General features: G+C 42.3%; 1 protein-coding gene across 2 annotated transcripts in view; it reads left to right on the forward strand.

The window, feature by feature from the left end:
- The window catches only part of xrcc4 (X-ray repair complementing defective repair in Chinese hamster cells 4), a 55952-nt gene that overhangs the window by 13485 nt on the left and 20325 nt on the right, over positions 1-22142 (forward strand). For both annotated transcript variants that reach the window (XM_050052614.1, XM_050052615.1), the window contains exons 4-7: positions 12371-12537; positions 14538-14669; positions 16563-16699; positions 21722-21842. In XM_050052614.1, the coding sequence (XP_049908571.1) occupies positions 12371-12537; positions 14538-14669; positions 16563-16699; positions 21722-21842 (557 nt within the window). The remainder of the gene's footprint in view (positions 1-12370; positions 12538-14537; positions 14670-16562; positions 16700-21721; positions 21843-22142) is intronic.

Here is a 22142-nt window from a genome sequence, read left to right on the forward strand (position 1 = left end):
AAAAAAAAAGATCTGAAAGTGAAAAAAAGATTTGAAAGTGAAAAAATAAGATTTGAAACTGTAAAGATAAAACATGCAACTGAAAAAAATAAGACCTCAAATGTCAAAATATATATGTAAGTGAAAAGTGAAAATAAATTATTCATTCAAAAGAATTACCAAAGTGAATCAAAATTATACGCTTATTTTTATTTTGAATACATTGTTGTATTTTTCAAAATTCAACATCAACCCATGAATTTTCAGTTTCAAATTTTATTTTTTTTCAAGTTCAAAACTTTTGACCCTAATGTAGCTCCATAGTTCTGGGCTACAGTAGAAACTTGGCTGTGCAACATAAGGGACTCGAAGACAAGAAACCGCTCCCTACGTAGCCATAAACCTGACTTACTGCTGAATTAGCAAACGTTCTGTTGCTGCCATCGCATGAGCCGCTCTCCTCTTATTAGATGGTCAGTTCAACGTCTGACTGGTTAGCGCGAGGTAACAGAGCAGCAGCATCTAACATCCAACACCGAGCCAGTCCCAACAAACTCACACAGACACCAAAGCAGCTTGACTCTGTCGTTACAAGCGTTAATAATTATGAGGTAATGTTAGTTCACACAGCTCACACTCCCACAGTAGAAGCTGCAACCCATACAGTCTGTGGTGTGGTGTATTTGACAGAGGTGGCAGTTCAGCGTGCTGAGATGACAATTTGCTAAAAGACGAAAGAGAAAATAGTTGGTAGATTCATTTTCAAACATTTCCAACTCATTATAAGCATCTCTACTATTGATTTGGGAAGACACATGTTGTTAGGAGACCACACAAATAACTGATACCAAGGAACGCATGTTAAAGTATAACAATAATGCATCTGTACTGGGAGATGGAGGGAAGCTGAGCAGCATGATGGTGTTAAGCAATAATCGACTGAATAATCCCTGTTCAGGGGTCAGTTGTGTGAACACACACACTGATGGAGACATAAAACCTTGTTACCATGGCAGTTATGACCGAGTGGAAATCTAAGTGCGTCTGTTGCAGTCAAAAGGAAATGAACGTATGCTTCTGTTTTTAAAACTGAGAGTTAGGAACAGTGGTTTTACAGAAGTGTGCTGGTGTGTGTCATCGGAGGGTTTCTCTTGCTCAACATAAAAAAAAAAAACAGTAATTCATCTGTCATAAAGTTATGAGTCATAATGAAAGGCTGCTGTCTAATGCCGGCTCATTCCCCTCTAATCGCAGCTCCTGTTAAAGCTGCAAAACACAGAAAGAGCCCAAAAGTGAGACCCTCACACACACACACACACATACAGGTGTTACCTCAGGTGGTTAGCATACCAAACGTCTGTGTGTGTGTGTGTGTGTGTGTGTGTGTGTGTGTGTGTGTGTGTGTGTGTGTGTGTGTGTTTGTGGTGATGCATGTTTCCTGTAACACGGCTGACTTCCACCTCAAATAAGAAACATGTAAGACGGAGACATTTGGTATTAATGTTGGTTTGTGTTTGACAAATGTTTTGTGTTATTAAATCCACTGACTTCGATAGATTTAAAGGCTTATTCTCACAACTGATACAGTATTGTGTTCAGCATAATCAGAATCAGATGCTCACTGTGACGAATGTTACCAAATTAATGTGCATTTTTCAACGAATCTTTTTATTTGAGTGGAACAGAACAACATCTTTATTATCCGAGAGAAGGGGATTGTCTTTAGCTCACCAAAAACCATTAAAGCAGCACAAGAATATACCAACTATAGAACAAATATGGTAAGAAAAAAAATCATCCAAGTATACTAGTGGACAGAAGTCCTTAACTACTCCTTGCTATAATCAACAGACAACCTGATTGTGCATCATACCCTTAAAATAGGAATTGTGCAAATTTGCAGGAAAGCCCAATCAGTCTTTTTTCAGCATTGGCAGTATAAAAACAAAATTGGGGAGTGCAGGAAAATGCTGCCTACCTACTTTTGTTTATACAGAATGTGACTTTTTCGGGGCAATGGGGGGCGTGAGCAAGTAACAAAACGGGAGGGAAGCCGCAACTAGTTAGACGGCGATTCTCTTGTAAGTCGGCCCGTTCTTCACCGTCCCCGTCATCTGACGGTTAATGGCCTCTTCGTTTGCGAGGACAAGGAGGGCGCGCAATTCCTTGTCTCCCCAGTTGCTCATCTTTACAGTCTCAGTCTCAGTCTCAGGTTTGTGTTTCCCTCTTGCTACTAGCTGCTCGCTAATTCCTGCTATCAGCTGTTTCCTGTTTATCCACCGCCAGTGGGTCGCACGTGCGGCGTCATCAACAGCTCCTTCCACAAGTCTTCAACAGCTCCTCCTGTTGCGGAAGGCCGCCTCAGTCTGTTTAAACTTAAAGGGTTCCGCAAATATGCCTACCCTACGAGGCGGAAAATTGGGCGCCTCAGATCAGCTCGCCTTTCCGCCTCTGTGTGTATAAACGCTTGCCGGCAAATCGGCCCAACATTCGCGGAAAATCTGGCAGTGTAGAAGGGGCTAAAGTGTGGGCCCAGTTTAGGAAGTCCTTTGGTCACAGAGACTTCTTCCTTCAGAGTCTAGTCACCTCTAACTATCTTTTCACCCCATCTCGATCTGACTCAACGTCTTTGCTTTGGCACAGGAATGGCATCAGTTGGTTAAAAGACATGTTCGAAGATGACTGCTTTGTCTCTATCGATAAATTATCTGCAAATTACAACCCACCCAAGTAACATTTTTTCCCAGTCTTCACAGGTCAGATAAAAGCCTGTGTCCACCAAACACTTTCGGTATGGTACCTTTGGAACCAACAGTAACCCTTCAGACATGGTACCTAGACCCTAGTGTTTCCACTGCAGACAGTCCTCTTAAATGTGGGCGGGGTTGTTGTCACTCACTGCTCCGTCCAGCACTCACTGTATTTCCTCCTTTATCAGTCTGCACGTTGTTTATCGTCCACAGAACGAGGCTGCACGCCCACATTTGCCCACAGAGTCTCTCTCCATGGGATATTTAAAGACAAGTTAACGTTCCATCTTAAAAGTCCAGTGAATGAAGTTATTTTTTCTCCGACTACAGCTGCTCATTTTATAGTTACAGTTTACTAATAAAACTCTCCACAGTATGAACATGAGCCTCAAAACCAGACACAACTCAGCCCTGAGCAGAGTGACCGTCCTCTACTGACCAATCGGACTGCAGTGTTCACAGCTCCACCTTTTAGTACCAGATCTGTGTGCTAGGTACCCCAACAGAGGGGAGACCAAACATGGGGACGGTATAGAACGGTTCTATCGGTACCATCCACAACTTTTCACTCTGGAAACACACAAAAAAGGTGTACTGAACTGAACCGTACTGCTCGGTGGAAACGGGGCTTAAGGTAACCAAAATGCAACGATTCTTGGTTTCAGGTGATTCTACACTAATAAATACATAGTTATGAATATTGTATCCCATTTCTGCCAATAGATGCCCCTAAATCCCACACACCAAACTTTCAGAGTCTCAAGCTGAAGAAACAAAAGATCAGAGTTGTCTCTCAGGATGCTCATGGCTTCATCTCAGCTTCATCAGTCATTCTATATCCCAAATCACTTTCCTGGTAACTGTTTTTACCCCTGAGCCTGCAGTTCAGGTGACCGAGCCATGACGTCAAGTGGAACATTAAAACATGTAATCAGAGTTTTGCAAACTATTTCCAAGAGTGACTTATTCAGTTGGAAGCTGCTGAGAAGATGAAGCAGTTGTGTGCATTTCTGGAAAATATGGGAGTTTCAGAGAAGCTCAGTTGGCAGTCAGGGACTGAAGCAAGACATTTGAGACCTGCCTGGTTTTTGTTTTTTGGCATCTAAAATCTTTATTACAGACAGTAGAGATATCACAGATGACAGGAATTGGACTCAAACCAAGGACCTCGAACACTGTGATTCATGGTGGGCATCTTAACCCTTTAGCTGCAGGGGATTTTCAACAAGTTCACCATGAAGTACAACCAAGCAGCAGCCTGTGGTGCTGAAAAATTAAGCCAACTTTAAGTGCCAAAAACTGCAGTTCCTCTAATGGCCACTTGTGGCTGGCTCTAAGAGCGAATCAATTCTCAGTAGTCCCCCAAAAATGGTTTTAGTCTCTAGAGAGAGCATTCAATACTCATGACAGTTGCATTCATGACAATTTTTTTTTTTGGCGCCCATATATTGGGGCGGCAGTAGCTCAGTCCATAGGGACTTGGGTTNAAACTGCAGTTCCTCTAATGGCCACTTGTGGCTGGCTCTAAGAGCGAATCAATTCTCAGTAGTCCCCCAAAAATGGTTTTAGTCTCTATAGAGAGCATTCAATACTCATGACAGTTGCATTCATGACAATTTTTTTTTTTGGCGCCCATATTAACAGGTTAGAACAGCCATATGGCCCGCGTGAGCAGTGCTGCTAAGGCGTGGTTCAGCTGCTGCTCAGCTGCGGGACATAGAGAATAGGAGTCTGCGTGACGCACACAGCAAATATAGACTGTGAAAGTGGCCTTTTGATAATAAATATGCCATCATACCACCTTTAACTACAGTTTATACATATATATTGTAGCTCTCTGACTGATGGTTCATGAAGCTTTATTTTCCACAATATTCTCCAAAGATACCATGAATGTGTAAGAGCTACATGAAACAAAACAAAAACAAAATATTACATTTCTTTCTTAGCGTAACAAACCGGAGGCACACTGAGCTAACAGCAACTTAGCGTCTTTTCTAACGTAGACATGCTCATTTAAACTCACAGAAACCATTAAAAGATTTTATAAAGTAACACAATATTAAACACAATATGAAATAAAATGTAGAAGAACCTTGTGCCTTTATCAGCCAGGCGCTAAACCTTTACTGTCGTTACGCAGACTTATTAGTCTCACACTAACGGAACTGAATTCTTTCAAAACAAAAGCATCCGCCTTTACTTTTTAACTTCCTGGCTTTTGCCTTTCAAGATGAGAGCACGCATTTACAATTCAACTAACAAAATAAAAGCAAATTTAAATAGAGTGTGGCGAAGGTCATTTACATACATATATATATTTTTAACCCAACACTTCCTGTTTCTGTTTCAAAGTAAAAGCCCTCTGACAATGTTTCTGTGGAATGAATCTCTACATTTGTGAACAATGGGGGGAAGACATATTTTCAGGACTGTGTTGTTGAAAAAGCTGTGGCTTGCACTGCTCTATAACTCTGTAGAGTGCCAGCTTTTAATCGTGGAAATACAGTCCTGCAGCAGCAATGCTGTCTGTGTGAACACCACAAGAGTTCAAGCTGCAGCAGTTCAAAAAGGTAGACGTTAGACGGTGAGGCCGGGTGCAACAATCAGTGTAGTTACTAGATGATGGTTTAAACAATCACTTAATTCATTAAATATGTGGCCTTTGCTGCGTCATGTAGCTCCGCTGCAGTTTATAAACCTAATATTTTTCATTTAAGTGAAATAATTTCTTCTGATGTTACGAGCGCTCTTTATGTATTCCACCATAAACACAGAGGGGACCCTGAACATACAGGTTTTTTTCTTTAGGTTGTTCACATGAGAAATGTCTGATGAAGGAATAAACTTGCTGAACTCAAATGGTTTGTATTAGAACAGATTCTCTAACTAAAAATGAAAGAAAAGTATAAATGAAACTTCAGCTATAATGTGAACTGGAACCATTGCCAGCCCTCCTGACTTTCCCAGGAGACTCCCGTTTTTCATTGCCTACTCCCGATATCCTCCCATATGTCACAGTTCTCCTATATTTCTCCAGATTTATGACAAACTCCCACACCCTTCTTTTTTTTCGATGTAACTACTGGCACTGTACAGCGTGTATTCGCCCTACGACTCTTGAAGTCTACTGTTTCCACATGGACGACAATACAGCCACACAAATATTTGTTTCCTGGCGTGCACGTGACTTAGAACGGACACACTCAGGACACACCTCGTCCTCCTCAGTGACTGAGAGATGGAGAAAGAAATGGGGAGTCCTAAGAGAAGGAAACACTGGAGGAAAAATTAGAATGACAACTCCCTGCTTTAATTTTGAAATCCTTCCTATTTTTGAGGTCTAACGGTTGGCAAGTACGACTAAAACAGGAAGTGAAATAAAAAAATTACTTTGAGATTACTTACTCTGAATAAGAACTGCTTTCAATTTCTCATTTGATGCGTGGAGAAAGTGTACTGCTGCTGCTGCTGTGATTAATTCCTAGGAACTGGTGTTTGACTGTTGGACTTATTTATAGGAAACTATGACAACAACTAAAGATGAATCAGAGCAAAACTCAAGTGCTCGTTGTCAGAGAACAAAAACTGAAAATGTAAATTTTAAATAAATGGAAAACTAAAACAAAACGAACCTACATTATAGCTGCTCAGTACATTCTCTCTTTTCTTTTACATTTTAACCTTCCCCTGTGTGTCTGAGCGACTCGGCCGACTTGTCCTGGATCAGTGGGAGTCAGTGAAGGATAAATATGAAGAGTGTGTGCTTCATGCATAAATTAATTCAGCACTGCAGCTGAACAATGATTTGACATCGCAGGTGTTCTCTACTGGGGCTTGGTTGGTATTTTGTTAGTTTCCACTGTGTGTGTGTGTGGGAACTTGTGTGGTCGACAAGTATCCCAGCATGCATTTCACATGAACCAGAGGTGATGGCAGACGATGTGAGCCAGACTGTTGCTGTGTCACTAAATTCTTTCATTTTAAGGCAACAAATTGACTGTCGAGATTTTCAGTATGTGGGTGATTTATTAAAGATATCGCCCACTGGAGAATTTGCGCCAGTGTTTTCAAAGATGCGAGCAGCAGCAGCTCTTCGGTAATTCAGCGGTGGCTCTGTTGTCTCTGTGGCGATTTAAACATGAGATGTAATAACTTTTAGAATATAAATTATGCCGTGAATGTTGAAATCAAATGTTTGTTGCTGCCAAAATTGGTTTGTGTTGGGTAAAGTGTATGTTTTCAGTGATGATCATCCTCCAGTAGAATGAACCCTACTGGAGGATGATCCTCTGACTTTCAGTGAAGTGACACAATGAGGTTTTTGGTTTCTCTGTGTGGTCATCAGTGAAATATCTCGACCACTATTGCATGAATTGTGATGAAATGTGGTTCATCATTCATGTTCCCTTCAGAATCATTTGTTATAACTACGGTGGTCTCTGACTTTTCATCAGCAGCATTTTAATGTGTTCAACACTTTGGTTTATGACCAAATACCTGCAGAACTAAAGGCATTCCCATCAGTGTCAGCTGTAGCTGATGCTTTTATACACCCCTAATGTGCAATGCAGATGCTAAAGGCACCTTTTTGCATCCCTTTAACATCTGTATGTGACACACAGTGGTCTCCTGGGTGAAACTCGTAAAGCATGATTGTCAAGTAATCGTCAAACTGTTGGTTAGGTTTAGAAACTTAATGTGTTGGGCTGAATAAGTTTGCAACTGATTGTAAATACATCATGTGAGTGACGTCAGTGCGTGACGACCACGTTCAAACAACATTGGATTTTGGTTTCACACGGGACACGAACAGTGGTCTCCTGGCTGAAAGTTTTGTTTGTCTGACCCATCCAACTCCTCTCCATCCCGCATTAGATGGACTTTCTCGCTCTTTATAGTTCATCAGTTGCTCTGAGCGTCGAATTATGCAACAGCTGAAGTTAGCTGAAAGCCTTGTGCATCCCATAGAGATGCCAAATGGTGCCACTGGTGTCGGTATCAAATACCAAGAGGCTTGATAGAGCGTTGATTTTGGCGACCTGGTAATGAGGATAGGCTGACCCTTCTGACTACCTATGGTTGCTGTGCAGCTTACGAGGTTATTTTATCTATGTATTTGTGCATATCTTTTAGGATAAATGGGTGATTTTTTTTTCTCCCCAGGAGATATTTACTACTCAGTCCACTCCTCCATTGTTACCTCCGCCAAGGAGGTTATGTTTTCGCCAGCGTTGGTCTGTTTGTCAGGAATACATAAAGTCTATTGGGTGACTGAATGGGGGTTTTCCTAACTCAATGACACGGTATGTACAAGACGCTGCTGTTGATTACAACTGCCTCCCAACTTGAATAAATACACCACAGTGTCTCCATGGTGAAGGTATATATAACCTAATAATAATGATAGTGATGCAAAATCTGATGCGGAGAGGGAGGGAATATCACCTACTTGGCGGAGGTCTGCAGTAGGCATGTGCCGGTATGAGATTTTGAAGGCATGATAACCTTGGGCAAAAATACCACGGTAATCGGTAATAATAATAATAATAATAATAATAATAATAATAATAATAGAACAGGCGTCATCCTATTTTCGTGCTCTACACTTTAAAACGCTAGGCTAATATTCGTTTGACCGTTCATGAGCGACAGCACGTACCAGGCATCTCCTGTCAGTGCAACGCATCATCACACCAGTTGTTTAAATGTGTAATATAGACCCGTTAAAAGTAATAGAGCCGTTTCTTAACTTCGCAATGGTCACTCCGCCCACCAGCTTGTTGAGCTCCTCGTCGTTGCGGACAGCCAGCTGCCGGTGACGGGGAATGATACGGGTCTTCTTGTTGTCGCGGGCAGCATTTCAAGCCAACTCCAGGATCTCAGCGGTCAGATACTCCAGCACAGCCACCAGGTAGACGGGGGCACCGGCACTGACACGCTCCGCATAGTTTCCATTGCGCAGCAGCCTGTGAACACGGCCGACTGGGAACTGGAGCTCAGCATGGGAGGAGCGGGTCTTTGCCTTGGCTCTGGGGGTTCTTCTGATAGCCTAAATGGTCCCACACCACCGACTTCGTCCTTTTCGTCGGTGGGAAAGGTTCAGCTTCGCCTCCTCCAGCCATGTTTGCAGTTTGCACGTGAGTGGATTTACACTAATTACTGACTGACTGACTGAGGCTGCCCCCCCAATAATTGTGCTGACTGCAGCGGCTGCACATGCATGATTTCAGAGTGTGTGCCAGGTAAAATGTACGACTGGCACAGAGTTATTTCTGAGTTTTGAGTTCCTGAAGTTCCCATTTATGAAACGTAGCATAGGTTATACCGTTGGCCTTTACTGTCGGAACGGAAAATGGGCGGTTAGTGACACCGTGACATTCTTTTACCGTGGTAAACCGTGACGCCGGTAACCAGCACATGCCTAGTTTGCACTCTCTGAGTGCTTTTCTAGTTAGTCCACCATGGAGGTTGAAGTTGATCTTAAATGTTCTGTGTGTAGGATTTAGTGGCATCTAGTGGCGAGGTTGCAGATTGCAACCAACTGAAACTTCTCCAAACATGTAGGAGAACTACACGAATGGTCCTATGTAGAGCCAGTGTTTGGTTTGTCCGTTCTGTGCTACTATAGAACAACATGGCGATCTCTGTAGACGAGGACGCGCTCTGTATGTAGATATAAACAGCTCATTCTATGCTAACGAAACCACAACGATTCTTAAGCTGAGTTCAGACCAATGATCTGGACGAGCCGAAACCATTTTAGAACGTCTGAGCTGGACTCAAGCCGGTTGATGGTGTCACCTTCAACTCTGGTTTTGGAACCTGTTTCAACAGCCAGTCGGCTTGTCGAGAAGTCCTCTGGTCAAGTCAAAATGACCGCAGACGGCGTGTTGGCTTGTTGCGGCAGGTGTTTTGTCTCCGCCGAGCCCTCTGTTTCTGTCCTCATGGTGTGCTGCTGTTGTTTGAATAAACAGAGCGTTCTGTTTCTACATGAATTAATGACTGGTTAAGGTCATCACACATTGACTCTGCTTGGCGCTCTGCTGCTCTGAGAGTGTGTAGTTCTGAATAACTGAAAGGTACATTCCAACAGAATTCAGCTATCCATTTTCTAAATGCTTTTTATCTGAAATTTACATTACAGTGACACTAGTGTAGTCACTGGTCCTCCTGTTCTTTGCAGCATGAGCTTCTGAGTTCAGCTTGACAGGTTCACACTCCTGAGGATGTGAGTTCAAACTGTGTTGACAAAGTTCCATTCTTTCACCATAAACATGCAGGTTCATTAATGACTTTAACATTCAGCAGCTCTGCAGTATATCAGCACCAACTCTCACCCAGTCTGGCAGTAAATCTAGAATAGGTGGAGCTGCTCTCAGAGGTTTCTCCCCAAATAAAAGCATCCAGCAGTTAATTAGTGTGAATCAGTGAGTCAGAAACAGCTTTTGAAACAGTAGCGTCTCTATGACAACATGGGAAACCTTTGCCCACATCAACAGTGTGCAGCCAACCCCGCTGGTGTCTCACGCCAGTCAACAACATCAAACTGCGAGCAGTGGCTTCTCAGTCAGGTGACAGCTCAACTTCTTGTTTCTGGTTAACAGCTTAATGCACACTAAATGAGTACGATGAGGCAACAACTGGAAGTGTTTGAGCTCAGAAGAGGTATTTCCACTTCCAGCAGTATTTTAGTCTGAGCTTATTTACTTAACATTTCTAAGGTGGTGAAGTAATAGCTGGCAAATATTAGACACTTGTAAATAAGCCGGCGTGATGGAGGAACACAGAGGAGGGTGGGAAGACATGGAGGATGACATGAGACATGAATGGTTGGTTTCTGTCACATTATGACGTATCGTCACGTAAGCAGAGGACGTGCATATCTCGGTTAATGACTTAAACAGAAAATTCAAATAATCTCACCGACTACTGAAATTTGACCCACAAGGTCCATAAACACTCCGTCTCTTCTGTCTTTGCGTCAATAAAAGAAATAATGTCTATTTGTTGTGTTGTAGATTAACTGGTTCACGCAGTAGCTCGATCACCACACCTTGACTGTTTATCTCTGTTGTTAACTGGTCTGTACACACACACACACCTGCACACACACAGCTGTAAAGGTCAGTTATTTAAGGAGCTGCTGGTCACAGAGGTCAGTGGTGATAGTCGTTGCTCTGCCTCTTATCTGTGTGTAAACATGTCTGAAGGTAGACGATGTTTCCCAGGGGACAGTGGACTTTATGTGTCAGTGACCAGGTCATGTTACATGAGGAGTGGAGCATCCAGATACAAGTGGTGACCTTAATCACACTCATTAACTTGGATCAACCCAATCGTTAGGAAAAAATTGGCATTATGAATTTCTGCAAACCACAGGTACATTAAACTGCATTATTTTGTCAGGAATACATTCAAACAATTCTCAAACGCCACTGTGATGTGGTGGCAAAAAAACGTTCAGGTCAGGTGGCTCAAATCCCGCTGGAAAATACTGAGATAGGTTGGTGAAAAACTTGGTGAAAACTAAGTCCCAAAGCACAAACGCTACAGTATGTTAGTGAAAAACATAGAGGTTTTGTGGCAAAAATGTCACAGGGAAACGCCTTAATGTGTTGATTAAAATGTTGGGGTTCCATGGGTCAACGCTGGTTGGAAATACCGTGATGTGCTGGTGAAAAAAGTCCAGGTTCCGTGGCTCATGGTGTGTTCGTTTTGTACTCGAAGGTCAGAAATTCCCAGTTCCCAGTCGGAAGTTTAAACTTGAAAGCACACTGAGATCGGATTTCCGACTCGGAAACTCGGAGCAACCGCATCAACGGCAACTTACGAATTCAAGATGGCTGCCGGTCACATACGCAGTGAGTAAACACTCTGCTAAAGTACTGTTTATAGCAATTTTATCTTACTTGTTTTACATTAGGTCAGCCTCATCTGCGGCGTTCATCAGTTGGAGTGCATGATGGTTTTGAAGCTGTCTATACTCCAAGAGTGCAAGGGCAACAAAGGCTTTCTTGCGGGCGTCCATGTTTTTTTCCGACTTGTTCATCTTTGTCAACTAGAATTCAAAAACTGCTGTCAACTCGGAGGTGACGTCATTCCCACTTCCAACTTCCGACCTCCGAGTACAAAACGAACGCACCATCATATGCCAGTGGAAGATGCTGTGATGGGTTGAAGAAAAACTTGCCAGGTTCTGTGGCACAAACGCTGCTGGGAAACACTGAGTGTGTCAGTGAAAACTGTTGCCGCTAAAACCACCTAGGTTCGGTGCCACATACATCAGTGGAAATGACGTGAAGGGTTGCTAAAAAAACACAGCTGTTATTGTTTGTTGGTTTGAACAGTGGTCTGCCACTTGGCAGAGATCTGGTCATGGTGTCATCAGCTCATACATTACATCAGTATAGGAAGGTTGATATGATAAATCTGAAATGTACAAATGTGACAGTGTGCATGTCTCAACACATGGACATGATGCACATATTTATAATTTCAATTGCGAAGTTTTACTCTGCATTCTCCAAAGAATCATAGGAACTAACGTTACTTGTACCTCGTACTCGAAATGCTTAAAACAAGCTGGTACCCTGTGAAAATTCAGTGTTTCCTGATTTCTTTTCACTCTCTTCTTCCAGTTCAGGTTGGGCTCTGTTTTGCTGAAGGCCGTCCCGGAGCCGGCGGAGGCAGTGAGAGAGTTACTGATCCACAGCCTGCAGAGGGGAAACACACTGGAACACCACAACCAGAAACTGGAGGACGAGAACCAAAGACTGAGACGAGAACAGCAACGCATCACTGCAGAGTAAACACACGCAAAACACAGAAGAACCAAAGTTTCCTCAGCTCCAAACCAGAACCAGGCGGGTCGGGATGATTTCCACATTGGAAAAATCCTGAAGTTTCATTATTACCCTCTGAAAGTTTGGGGAAAATTTTGTTAATAAGATTATTTTGGGAGATATAAGGACACGAGAGTGCGAATGCGGGACTTTTACATGTAGTGTAGTAATTTTAGTGTCATGTTACTACTTTCACTTTAGTAAAATATCTGAATACTTCTTCTACCATTGTTGAAATGAAACTTCTGAAATGCATCTGTGTACAGTTATGTCTGACCATACAAAAACATCGCCTAAAATCAACAAAAAAATATTTAAAATCAGGAATTACATGATGAAAGAATGATTCAGTTAGACTGTAACTACTTTGTGGTTTGTAAAGAGAAGGGTTAAGTCAAGTTTTACATGTGGGAATCCTGCATAGCCCACTCTGGCATCAGGGTTAAAATCACAAGTTTTAAGTTCCCTTAAAATCCATCACACTGAGTTATTACCCAACTCATGTAACAGTGTGTGGGGAGGGGCCGTTATCCTGCAGCTGTGCGTCACTTTGAGCTATGAACTGATGTCACAGCTGCGAGTATGAGTTGATCACAGTCAGTGAAGTATGAGGAGCCGCTGTGATACATATTCTCAGCATTAGTTATTTTAATGTAAAGGATAAGGCAAGTGTTGTTATATATTTGTGTTATAGTCGACAAATCACATGAAAGGATTCAAACCGACCATGTGTAAGTCCGTCTCTCAGTACTTTCTGACTTCCTGTCTGTGGCTCTCAGCTCCAAGCTAACTGGCTCCTACTGAAGACAGAGTTCTCTCACACCTGCCCCGTTTAGCAATCACACTCAGGTGTGCACCAAAACAACCGGACTGAGACCTTCTTGAAGAGGTGGTCTCGGCCCGGTTCCAAAGGAACTCTGGTGCGGTTGGTTTGTGGTGAGAAGGTGTTCCGACCTGGATGTGAAGCAACTGCAGTCACATGACACATTGTTTGGGTTAAACATGAGCATGTTACAGTCCTGGAGGATTATTAATGTGCACCTCCTCCTGTACTGCCTTAATATGCACATTCAGCACATCCAATGCATCAAAACATTGTTTTCTAGTTGGAGCCGCGCCTCGTTTTCAAACTGTATGGTTTGACTAAAATGAACAATGACAGCAATATAGTCCACGATGAGCAGCGCTAAAATCAACCTGCGTAGTTGTCCCTCCATTGTGACATTAGAAAGTGTCACATTTATCTTGCAAGTGTACTCTTCTTCAACGTTTGCTTTACTTCCTGGATTTTTCCCACATGGAAATTCTGACCAATCAAGAGCAGCTTTCTCACACAAGGCATTTGATCTGGTCCTCTTGTAAATGCTGCTGTGAAAACATGAACTCTAGGCAGTTATACAACTTTGGAGCAAAATTAGTCCCTGATTCAGACCAAAGGAGACGACTCTAGGGCTGAGAGCACCCTAAACACTTTAAAAGCAAGTTTCATGTCTAAAAAGTCTCAGCTGGTCAGTTTTTAACAAACAAAGAGGAAGAAATAGTGGATTTGTTGGGAACTATTTTCAGTGGCGGATTAATACACATTTGTAATAAAAGGAATTACACAGTTAATACTTTTGTTTGTTTGGATGTTTTCGTTTGATTTGTTGACAGTAAGAAAAGTATAGAATATCACCAGACTTCTATGTTAAACAACATAATAAATTAAATACTTTAAAGATCTTTTTATTAAAAAAACAAGACCTGCTTTGAAGTTAATACCCAGGGCCGCTCACCTCGTGTGATTCATGGCTCTGTAATCGCTCCCTCGACTGCTCTATCCATCACTGATCAGCAGCAGAGGTGTAATGTTGCTAAAAGGAAACATTTGTGTACTTTTCATGTCATCCAGGGGAAGACTTCAGTCACTGATGAAGTGTGAGCTCCAGATATTAAGACGTGTGTGTGTTTCTGTATATTACAGACTGAAGCGCTATGCTGGTGGTAAAGAAGCCCTGGAGGCAGAGCTGTACTCTCGCTTTGTTTTGGTCCTGAATGAGAAGAAAGCAAAGATCCGCAGTCTGCAGGAAACTGTGACACACCTGCAGGAAACCAGGTATACTACACACTTATATTTGTTTACCCTATCATCCTGTAAATCCCCTAAATATGAGCTTTACTAAACAGTACTCTGAAGTGGTGCCAGGTTTTTCTAATGAGCAACTGTTTTGCACACAAAGTCCTGCAAGTAATATTTTAATCATGTTTTGGCCTTACTGCATTTTGCAAGAGAAAAAAAAGATTTAAAATTGTGAACTGGCCCCTAAGCTTGAAAAAAAAAAAATCACAATGATGATTTTTGGGCTTTATTACACAGCCCTACTTTCAACTGCTATGTTACTGACATCTCAACTGCTGTCATTTTTTAGAATTTGACTGTAATAGCATTCAGTACTCACACATCAGCTAGCTGTCATGTTTAAAATGAAAACACTGACGGGGGCCGATTGTGTGGGATGAACCACAAAAACAAGGGTGCAGGTGCTAGCTAACGGCCCAACATTGACCAGCGCCCGGCTGTCGGCTTGGTGTGTCAGGGCTGTAGTCGGCCCTTGACAGCTTATCTTTGACTGATTCAGCATGTTGAATCGGTGTTGGAGACGGCGGAGCCTGTCACATAGAGAAATCACCCTGATTGGCAGTTTAGCTCAGCACACGAGAAGAGAAACTGAAGTGAGGAACGTAAACAAATGGCTAAACATCAGGAGGGAGTGAGACCAAACAATCTTGTTACATATGGTAAGATTATGTTTTTAGTCATGGAGCGCTTCAGCAGCAACGGTTCGTAATTGTTTGTGCTATTGTTCACTGGTGCACGGTAAATATAATTTGTTCTTTCGATCAGGTTATGTTGATAATGTGCTAACTGGCTAACTAGCATCTTGAATCTGTCCTGTTGGTCTTTTGGTTTCCCTTTTAGAATGACGAATACAGACCACTGCCGCCTGCTGCTATGGAGAGTAATTTCCTCTTACACAGTCGCAGAATGTACATGCTAGTTGGTTGTAGTCTTTGTGGTGTGTTCAAGTGCAACTTTTTGGCTGAGGCAGGCAGCGTGAGGTGATGCAACAGTCGGCCTTTGTCGCCACTAGTTCTTCGATTTGAGTTTGGTGTGTCTGGGCCTTAACATTTGTGACTTTAAGAATAATTTCTGCTCTTCTGTTTTCATCACTTTCACATCTACTGAAGCCCACTGCAGTGATAACCTTCGACTTATAAATCAACTTCTTTCATATACATATAACAGTTAAGCTGCATTCAGTGCTCACATTTTGACTGATACTTCAAACCTTTTCAGAGCTTTAATTGCCACCATAACTTCTCTGGTGCTTTAACTGTAGCTCTCAACATCTCCTGGTAAATTACAAACATTTAAATAATTTCAATTTTACATTGCTAAAAACAAGAGAACTGTTTCACCTGCAGATTTTCAACACTTGTCTGTAGGTCTGTACCCAAATTAGATTTTTTTGTTCCAACTAGACACAAAGATTTCTTTGTTTTTGTCTCTTCTAGAGACAGTATACCCTGGCTCCAGCGTTTACATCAGCCTCTTGAATCCTGCGCCCTCAATACTTAAGGTTGACATTGTGGCAGGCTGCTACAAATAAATGAATGTATGGAGACAATAAATAATGCGCACTGACTGAAGAAGAAAAAAAAAGATTGCTCAACTTGAAAAATTTCAAGTTGACTGAGGGTTCACCAACGGATGATTCGTCTCATCGACTCTCAAGGATCACTTTTCTAATTGCTCAATAAATTGCTCAAGACTTTTGACGCCCGTTCCTGTGATCACTGCAATTCTCTCTCTTTTGTTGCAAAAGTCATGTGATATTTAATTATTGTTTTATTCACTTTAATTAAAGTCTGATGATTATTATCTTAACTATCATGTCTCATGTTCTTTGACTGAAATGAATCATGTACTCTCTGGTCTCTGTTGTAGTTCTGAGGGACAGAAAAAAGGGGGTTCAGAAAAGTCAGAGCGGACAGCAGGTCAGGAGGAAGATGATTATGGAGGAAGTACTGATGAGGAGCCAGAGGAAGCGCACGTGACTGCAGCCTCCACTTCATCGATACGGGGTAAGATCTCTATCAGCGAAGCCTCTTAGTCTCCAGCCTGGGTTTTCTCAAACTTAACCCCTTAATGTGAATCATCAAAGTGAACTTGGTTGTTTGTATCCTCGTTCACATATAGCTCCATCAATTTATCAATGAGTTGTGAATTAAATTGGTAAATTTGAGTACATTTTAAAGAAAAAAAAGGTCGAATTCTCTGATTTAATCTTCTTAAATTTTAATATTTTTTGGTTTCTTTCCTCCTCTATGACAGTAAACTAAATATACTTAGGTATATTCTGATCCACTGACTAAGTGAGCTTTAGCGCCTCATCTCAAAATGCTATCCATGCAGAGGTGGTGAAATTTTAATGTTTTGTCATTTAATGTTCTGCCCTTTATTTTTTGTCGGCTTTTCTGACAGACAGCTAGCTAGCGGCACACTCGTGGCAATTACCGCAGGTAACCAAGCAGCAGCATCTGTAGCTGGAAAGTGAAGCCAACAAGTGCCAAAAACTGCAGTTCCTCTAATGGCCACTTGAGACTGGCTCCAAGAGTGAGTCAATCCCCACAGACCCTAATGTTAATATGTCCAACTTTACAGCCTGGTACAAAAAACTGTTGTGGTCTCTATAGCTAATTTTAACATTCATGACAGCTGTACAGGGGTGAATTTATTTATAACTCACCTGTGAACTTTTTATTAAGGTTTAAAGTTAGGCATAATTAAAGTCGGGCTGCTTTGAGTGACAGGCTGTCTGAGGTTAGTGCCCACCCCTCGCTCCTTCACAGCTCCAGCCTCTCACTCAAATATTGTCACCTCTGGCTCAAAAACATACACAGTGGCTAAAATGTTGAACTCCAGACTTCAAAATGAGAGCCCACAAATCCATGAGTGACGTCACAGTAGCTACGTCCATCATTTTTACAAACTACCCTTTTACCGCCATCCTGATGACAACATGGTCTCGCTGCGGTACATGGTGGCCGCCTTCCAATCTCTCACAGGTACCCACAGTGAGTAAGCAGCTTCAATTTGAGCCGCAAAACTCCTTCAGCACTGTTAACTATGTTAGCACCAGCAGCTGTGCTAACGCTGCTAATGGCAATAAGGGAGCTAACAGAAGCTAACTATGCTAAAGGGGGTTTGTGGCTCAAAACTGAGCCGCTTGCTCACTGGGGTGACCTGGGGGGAGGGCAGAGGGTGGACACAATGCTTCCACAGCAACAGTGTTGGGTTGGGATGATCAGTAACCGCTGAATGAGCGGCACCGCTAGCTTATGTTAGCTCCCACCAGACCTGGGTGATGCGCAGTGCAGTTAACTGAAGAGTAGCAAAATGAACCTATAGACTGACATGCACAACCGGTCAAAAATATTCTCTGCTGTTAACCGTTGACATTCCTTCTATTTATACAACGTGGGCGTAGCCGTGAAAATGTCAACTGCGTCGGCTTTGAACTGGCTTTTCGCCAAGTGTAAGATGGGCTCTTTATGTTTTTAAACGAAAACTTCAGCTCTCTCCTGTGTTGCATGATTTTGTGCCTGAGCCTCCGGATGTGTCTCTTGCCTTTAAAGGATATTTTTAAAGTGATTTGACTTGTTCCCAGCACGTGATTGATAACTCAAGAGGGCAATTTTAACAACTGAATCATGTTCCAACTCCACAGCAGCTTGCTCCACTGATGAGCCCCCATCGTCTGGTTAAAGTGCTGCTAATCAGTAACATCAAGTAAAAGCATAAACTCCCCAACTTGCCACACACTTTCAGCACTGTGTCAAAATTCCTTAAAAGGGGAACTCTTCCAGGAACAGCAGTTACAGGCAAAACGGTCATGACCTTGTCTCAGTCATACGTTTAAGTGAACGTACAGACAGTTATGGAGTGAGTTTTTCAGGCGGGAACTCGACAGAAAGTACTTCATCCTGTCATAGAAACGAATAAGTCAACATGAAATCACTTAAGGCAGAAAATTGCAGTTGCAGGTGTTCTGCCTTTCACGGCTGATGGGAAACACCTGCTGTGACATCACTGATTGAAGTGTGGGTAAATATGAGACATGCGTCACAACACACCGGTAATTAGTGCCACAACGTTGTAAAAAAAAATGCAAATGTGTTTTTATTGTAAAGAATTTCACATTAAAAGTTACACTGTGTAAAATATGACTGAATATTATATGTCTGGGAGCTGTTGTCATGAGAGCTGAGTGTGTTTGCACCATCGCTGAGACCTTCTGTGTTTTTCATGCCCAGAAAGTAACCATGACATCACTGCAGAGTTATGTAATGCAGAGTCGTGGGCCTCCGCGAGCTGACATCCCAAAACACCTTTAAATACAAGCAGCTTCATAACGTTGACGTTTCACTTCATCAACCTCCAGACTTGTGCTCCCAGATGGGCCTGGCTGTGATTAATGTGCCACCAGCAGGAGGGTGGATGTATGTGGTGTAGGTGTGTGTTACAGTAAGAGCATAAGTTACCCATCATGGAGCTGAACTGTGCTGTCAGATGGAGTTTTAGGGGAGTTTTTGCCCTCCTCTCAGCTGTTTACATCCCTGATTTTTCCACTTTCTCACATATGTTAAATCGACCGCAGCCAGGTTGGGTTCATTTTGATACGTCAAGGCTTTTTTCAGCGACGTAGGTGTCCCTGTTCTCCAGGCCTTCCCCTCCATCTGATGAGGGAAAGCTTGCAGGATGTGTGTTGTCTCTGTTGCCACGACAATGACTCAGACGGCCGCGTGTTGCCAGTGTGAGCCAACAGATAGAAGGAAGGGAGGGGAGGTTTTAGGAAATTAGTCGTTTCAGTTTGTGTGTGTAGGGGTTTGTTTTGTGTGGTATGTATAGAGACTGCTGCTGTTGCTGCTGTTGCTGATGCTGAGAGAGGCTTTACTGAAAGATGCATTCAACAAAACAATCTGTTGTTGATGTCAAACTGTCTTTGAGCCCATTTTAGTGAAGTAAGTGTGTGTGGATAAAAACTTTTTAATAATCCTGCCCAGTAAAAAATCTTTTTCTTGGCACCTTGTAGCTCCTTGTTCGTAGATTTTTAATTACAAGCTTCTACTGAATGGTTGACATGTCCAACATTTATTTGTCTCCATTAAAGTAAGATAAGAATTTCTTTAACGTTTTTCATTCCGTATTTTATGGATTAGAGCCATGTTTGTGTAAAACCCAACAAATACGCTGCGAACAAAGTAAACGTGAAATCTTTTTATGCCTTCATGCTGTCGATAGCTGTTTTTTGGGTTGTCCGTCTGTTCCGACATGATATCTCAAGAACACCTCAAGGAATTTCTTCAAATTTGGCACAAACGTCCACTTGGGCTCAGTGAAGAGCTGTGACCTCACGAAACATGTTTTTGTCCATAACTCAGGAATTCTTACGCTAATTACAATAATATTTCACATAAATGTCTAACAGTATAAAATGGTGAAGTGATGACATTTTATAAACAAAAGGTCAAAGATCAGCTTCACTGTGACATCATAATTTTCTGCAACAACACTTGTCTAGTGGGGGGGCAGTGTAGACAAGCTGTAAAGACAAAAACTGACATATTATCACTTTCTAAAGCTGATAAGCAAACAGTTGCTTCATTACACATTCAGCTATCCATATAATTGAACACAGCATTAGTTCAGGCAGGACACGAAGCTCAGCTCACATCCCAGCTACATCAGCTGATCTCAAACAGCCCAATCAACTGATGGATCAGCTGATTGATGGAAGGGGTCAGCCAATATATCACATGATTCCTTTCTATGCAACCAATCGGCGAATCTCATTCAGGGCGCCCTATTTAAACTGCTCTGGCCTGCCTACTGTTGCTGCTTCCTCTGCAAGCCGCTTTGCAACCTGCCTCCACCCCAGCTCCTCCTTTTCCTGTGTGTCTGACTTATCAGTGTCATTTCTGTTTGTCATTGATGCTGCTCTGTTCTGTCCCTGGGGGGGTCTTTGCTGCTGCTCTCCCTGCCTTAGGCTTTCCATGTAGGCGCATGGAAGGGCAGAGAGGTTTGTTCTCTCTGCCATAAGCTTTCCACATAGGCGCATGGAAGAGGCTTTCTGTGTAGGTGCGAGGAAAGGCAGACAGGCCCCCGAAATCACCAAATACAATACTGCAAATTGAAATAAAATTGTCTTTGATGAAAGTGCTCCTTACTGAAATAAATGTTCTCTCTATTTTTAGCTCTGTTTTTGGTCTTCACCAAGTCCTGAGGGAAATATCTGTCTCTTTAGCTGCTAAATGCTCTGCTATATTCGCCAGCTAGTTTCTAACTGTGTCTGCTGTCGGACTCTGGAGCTTCTTAGCTCTAAAATCTTTGCTTTTTTTTTCTCAGCTGCATTTTCCTGCTGCTGGTGGAAATAATGACAATGAGACCAAAACACACAAGTAGTTGGGCTGTTAAACCAAATCAATCAATTGAAGGACTTAATAAAGCTCTATGGAGCTGAACCACAGTGTAGGTGATTAATTTCCGTGACTTTAACACATACAATATCACAACTTAAAACCTGACTGTAGTTAAAAAAATAAAATGGATGAAGGGGATAGAAACACCTGACACTTGCTGTCCACTTTGTTATGGTTCCAGTGTTCATTGGGGTCTTTGAGTTTAACAGACAGCTTTAACAGACTGCTCCAGAGACCTGAGTCAGTGTGTTCTTAGAAACCAGTGGAGAAAATGTGGAAACTAGTCACTGAAACTGAACGGAGAGAAATATATCAGCGCAGATCAATTCAAGAAAAGGAGGAACACGTAATTTGAAGGATGTTTGCACATTTTCCACCTTCGCCATCCTGCTGTTCTTTGATCCCTGGAGAACGTGCTGGTTTGCGGGCAGAGATCAGAGCTATCTGCCTCTCCGTTGTTCCATACACCCGTCGCGGTGTTCTCATGTTAATGGACAGAGGAGAGGTGGTGAAAGCAGAGTCACACTCCAGCAACTTTTGAAATTGTTGCATGTTGAAGTCTCACTAAACTACACTTTGAATTTACTATTATGTATAAACATGACCATCTCATGTCGTCTTCAGAACGCTCTACTGCGAGCCCATTGGACGACAGCCTGAAGGACATCACAGACGTGGCCCCCAGTCGCAAGCGGCGCTTTCGTAACCTCGAAGCCCCTAACCCATCAAGCTCCCAGAGAAAGAGGTACATGACTGCACCGCAGCACAGCCACAACAACATGTAATGTCATTAACACGTGTCACTGTTACTGTTTGTTATGACAATGTGTAAGGAGTAGTTCCTCCTGCTCTGTGGTTTCAGTCTGTCTCGGAGCAGTTTACAGGCTCTGTAGCTAGTTAACTGATGTCATCAGATGTGTTCATTCAGCCGGGTGTGACACCTCTAACCAAAAATAGGACACAATAACACACATTTAATCTATTTAAATTAATTTAATTTTTATATACTTTATTAATCCCCAAGGGGAAATTCAATTTTTTTCAC

Source organism: Epinephelus moara, chromosome 9, assembly GCF_006386435.1.
Source record: "Epinephelus moara isolate mb chromosome 9, YSFRI_EMoa_1.0, whole genome shotgun sequence".
Taxonomy (NCBI): Eukaryota; Metazoa; Chordata; class Actinopteri; order Perciformes; family Serranidae; genus Epinephelus; species Epinephelus moara.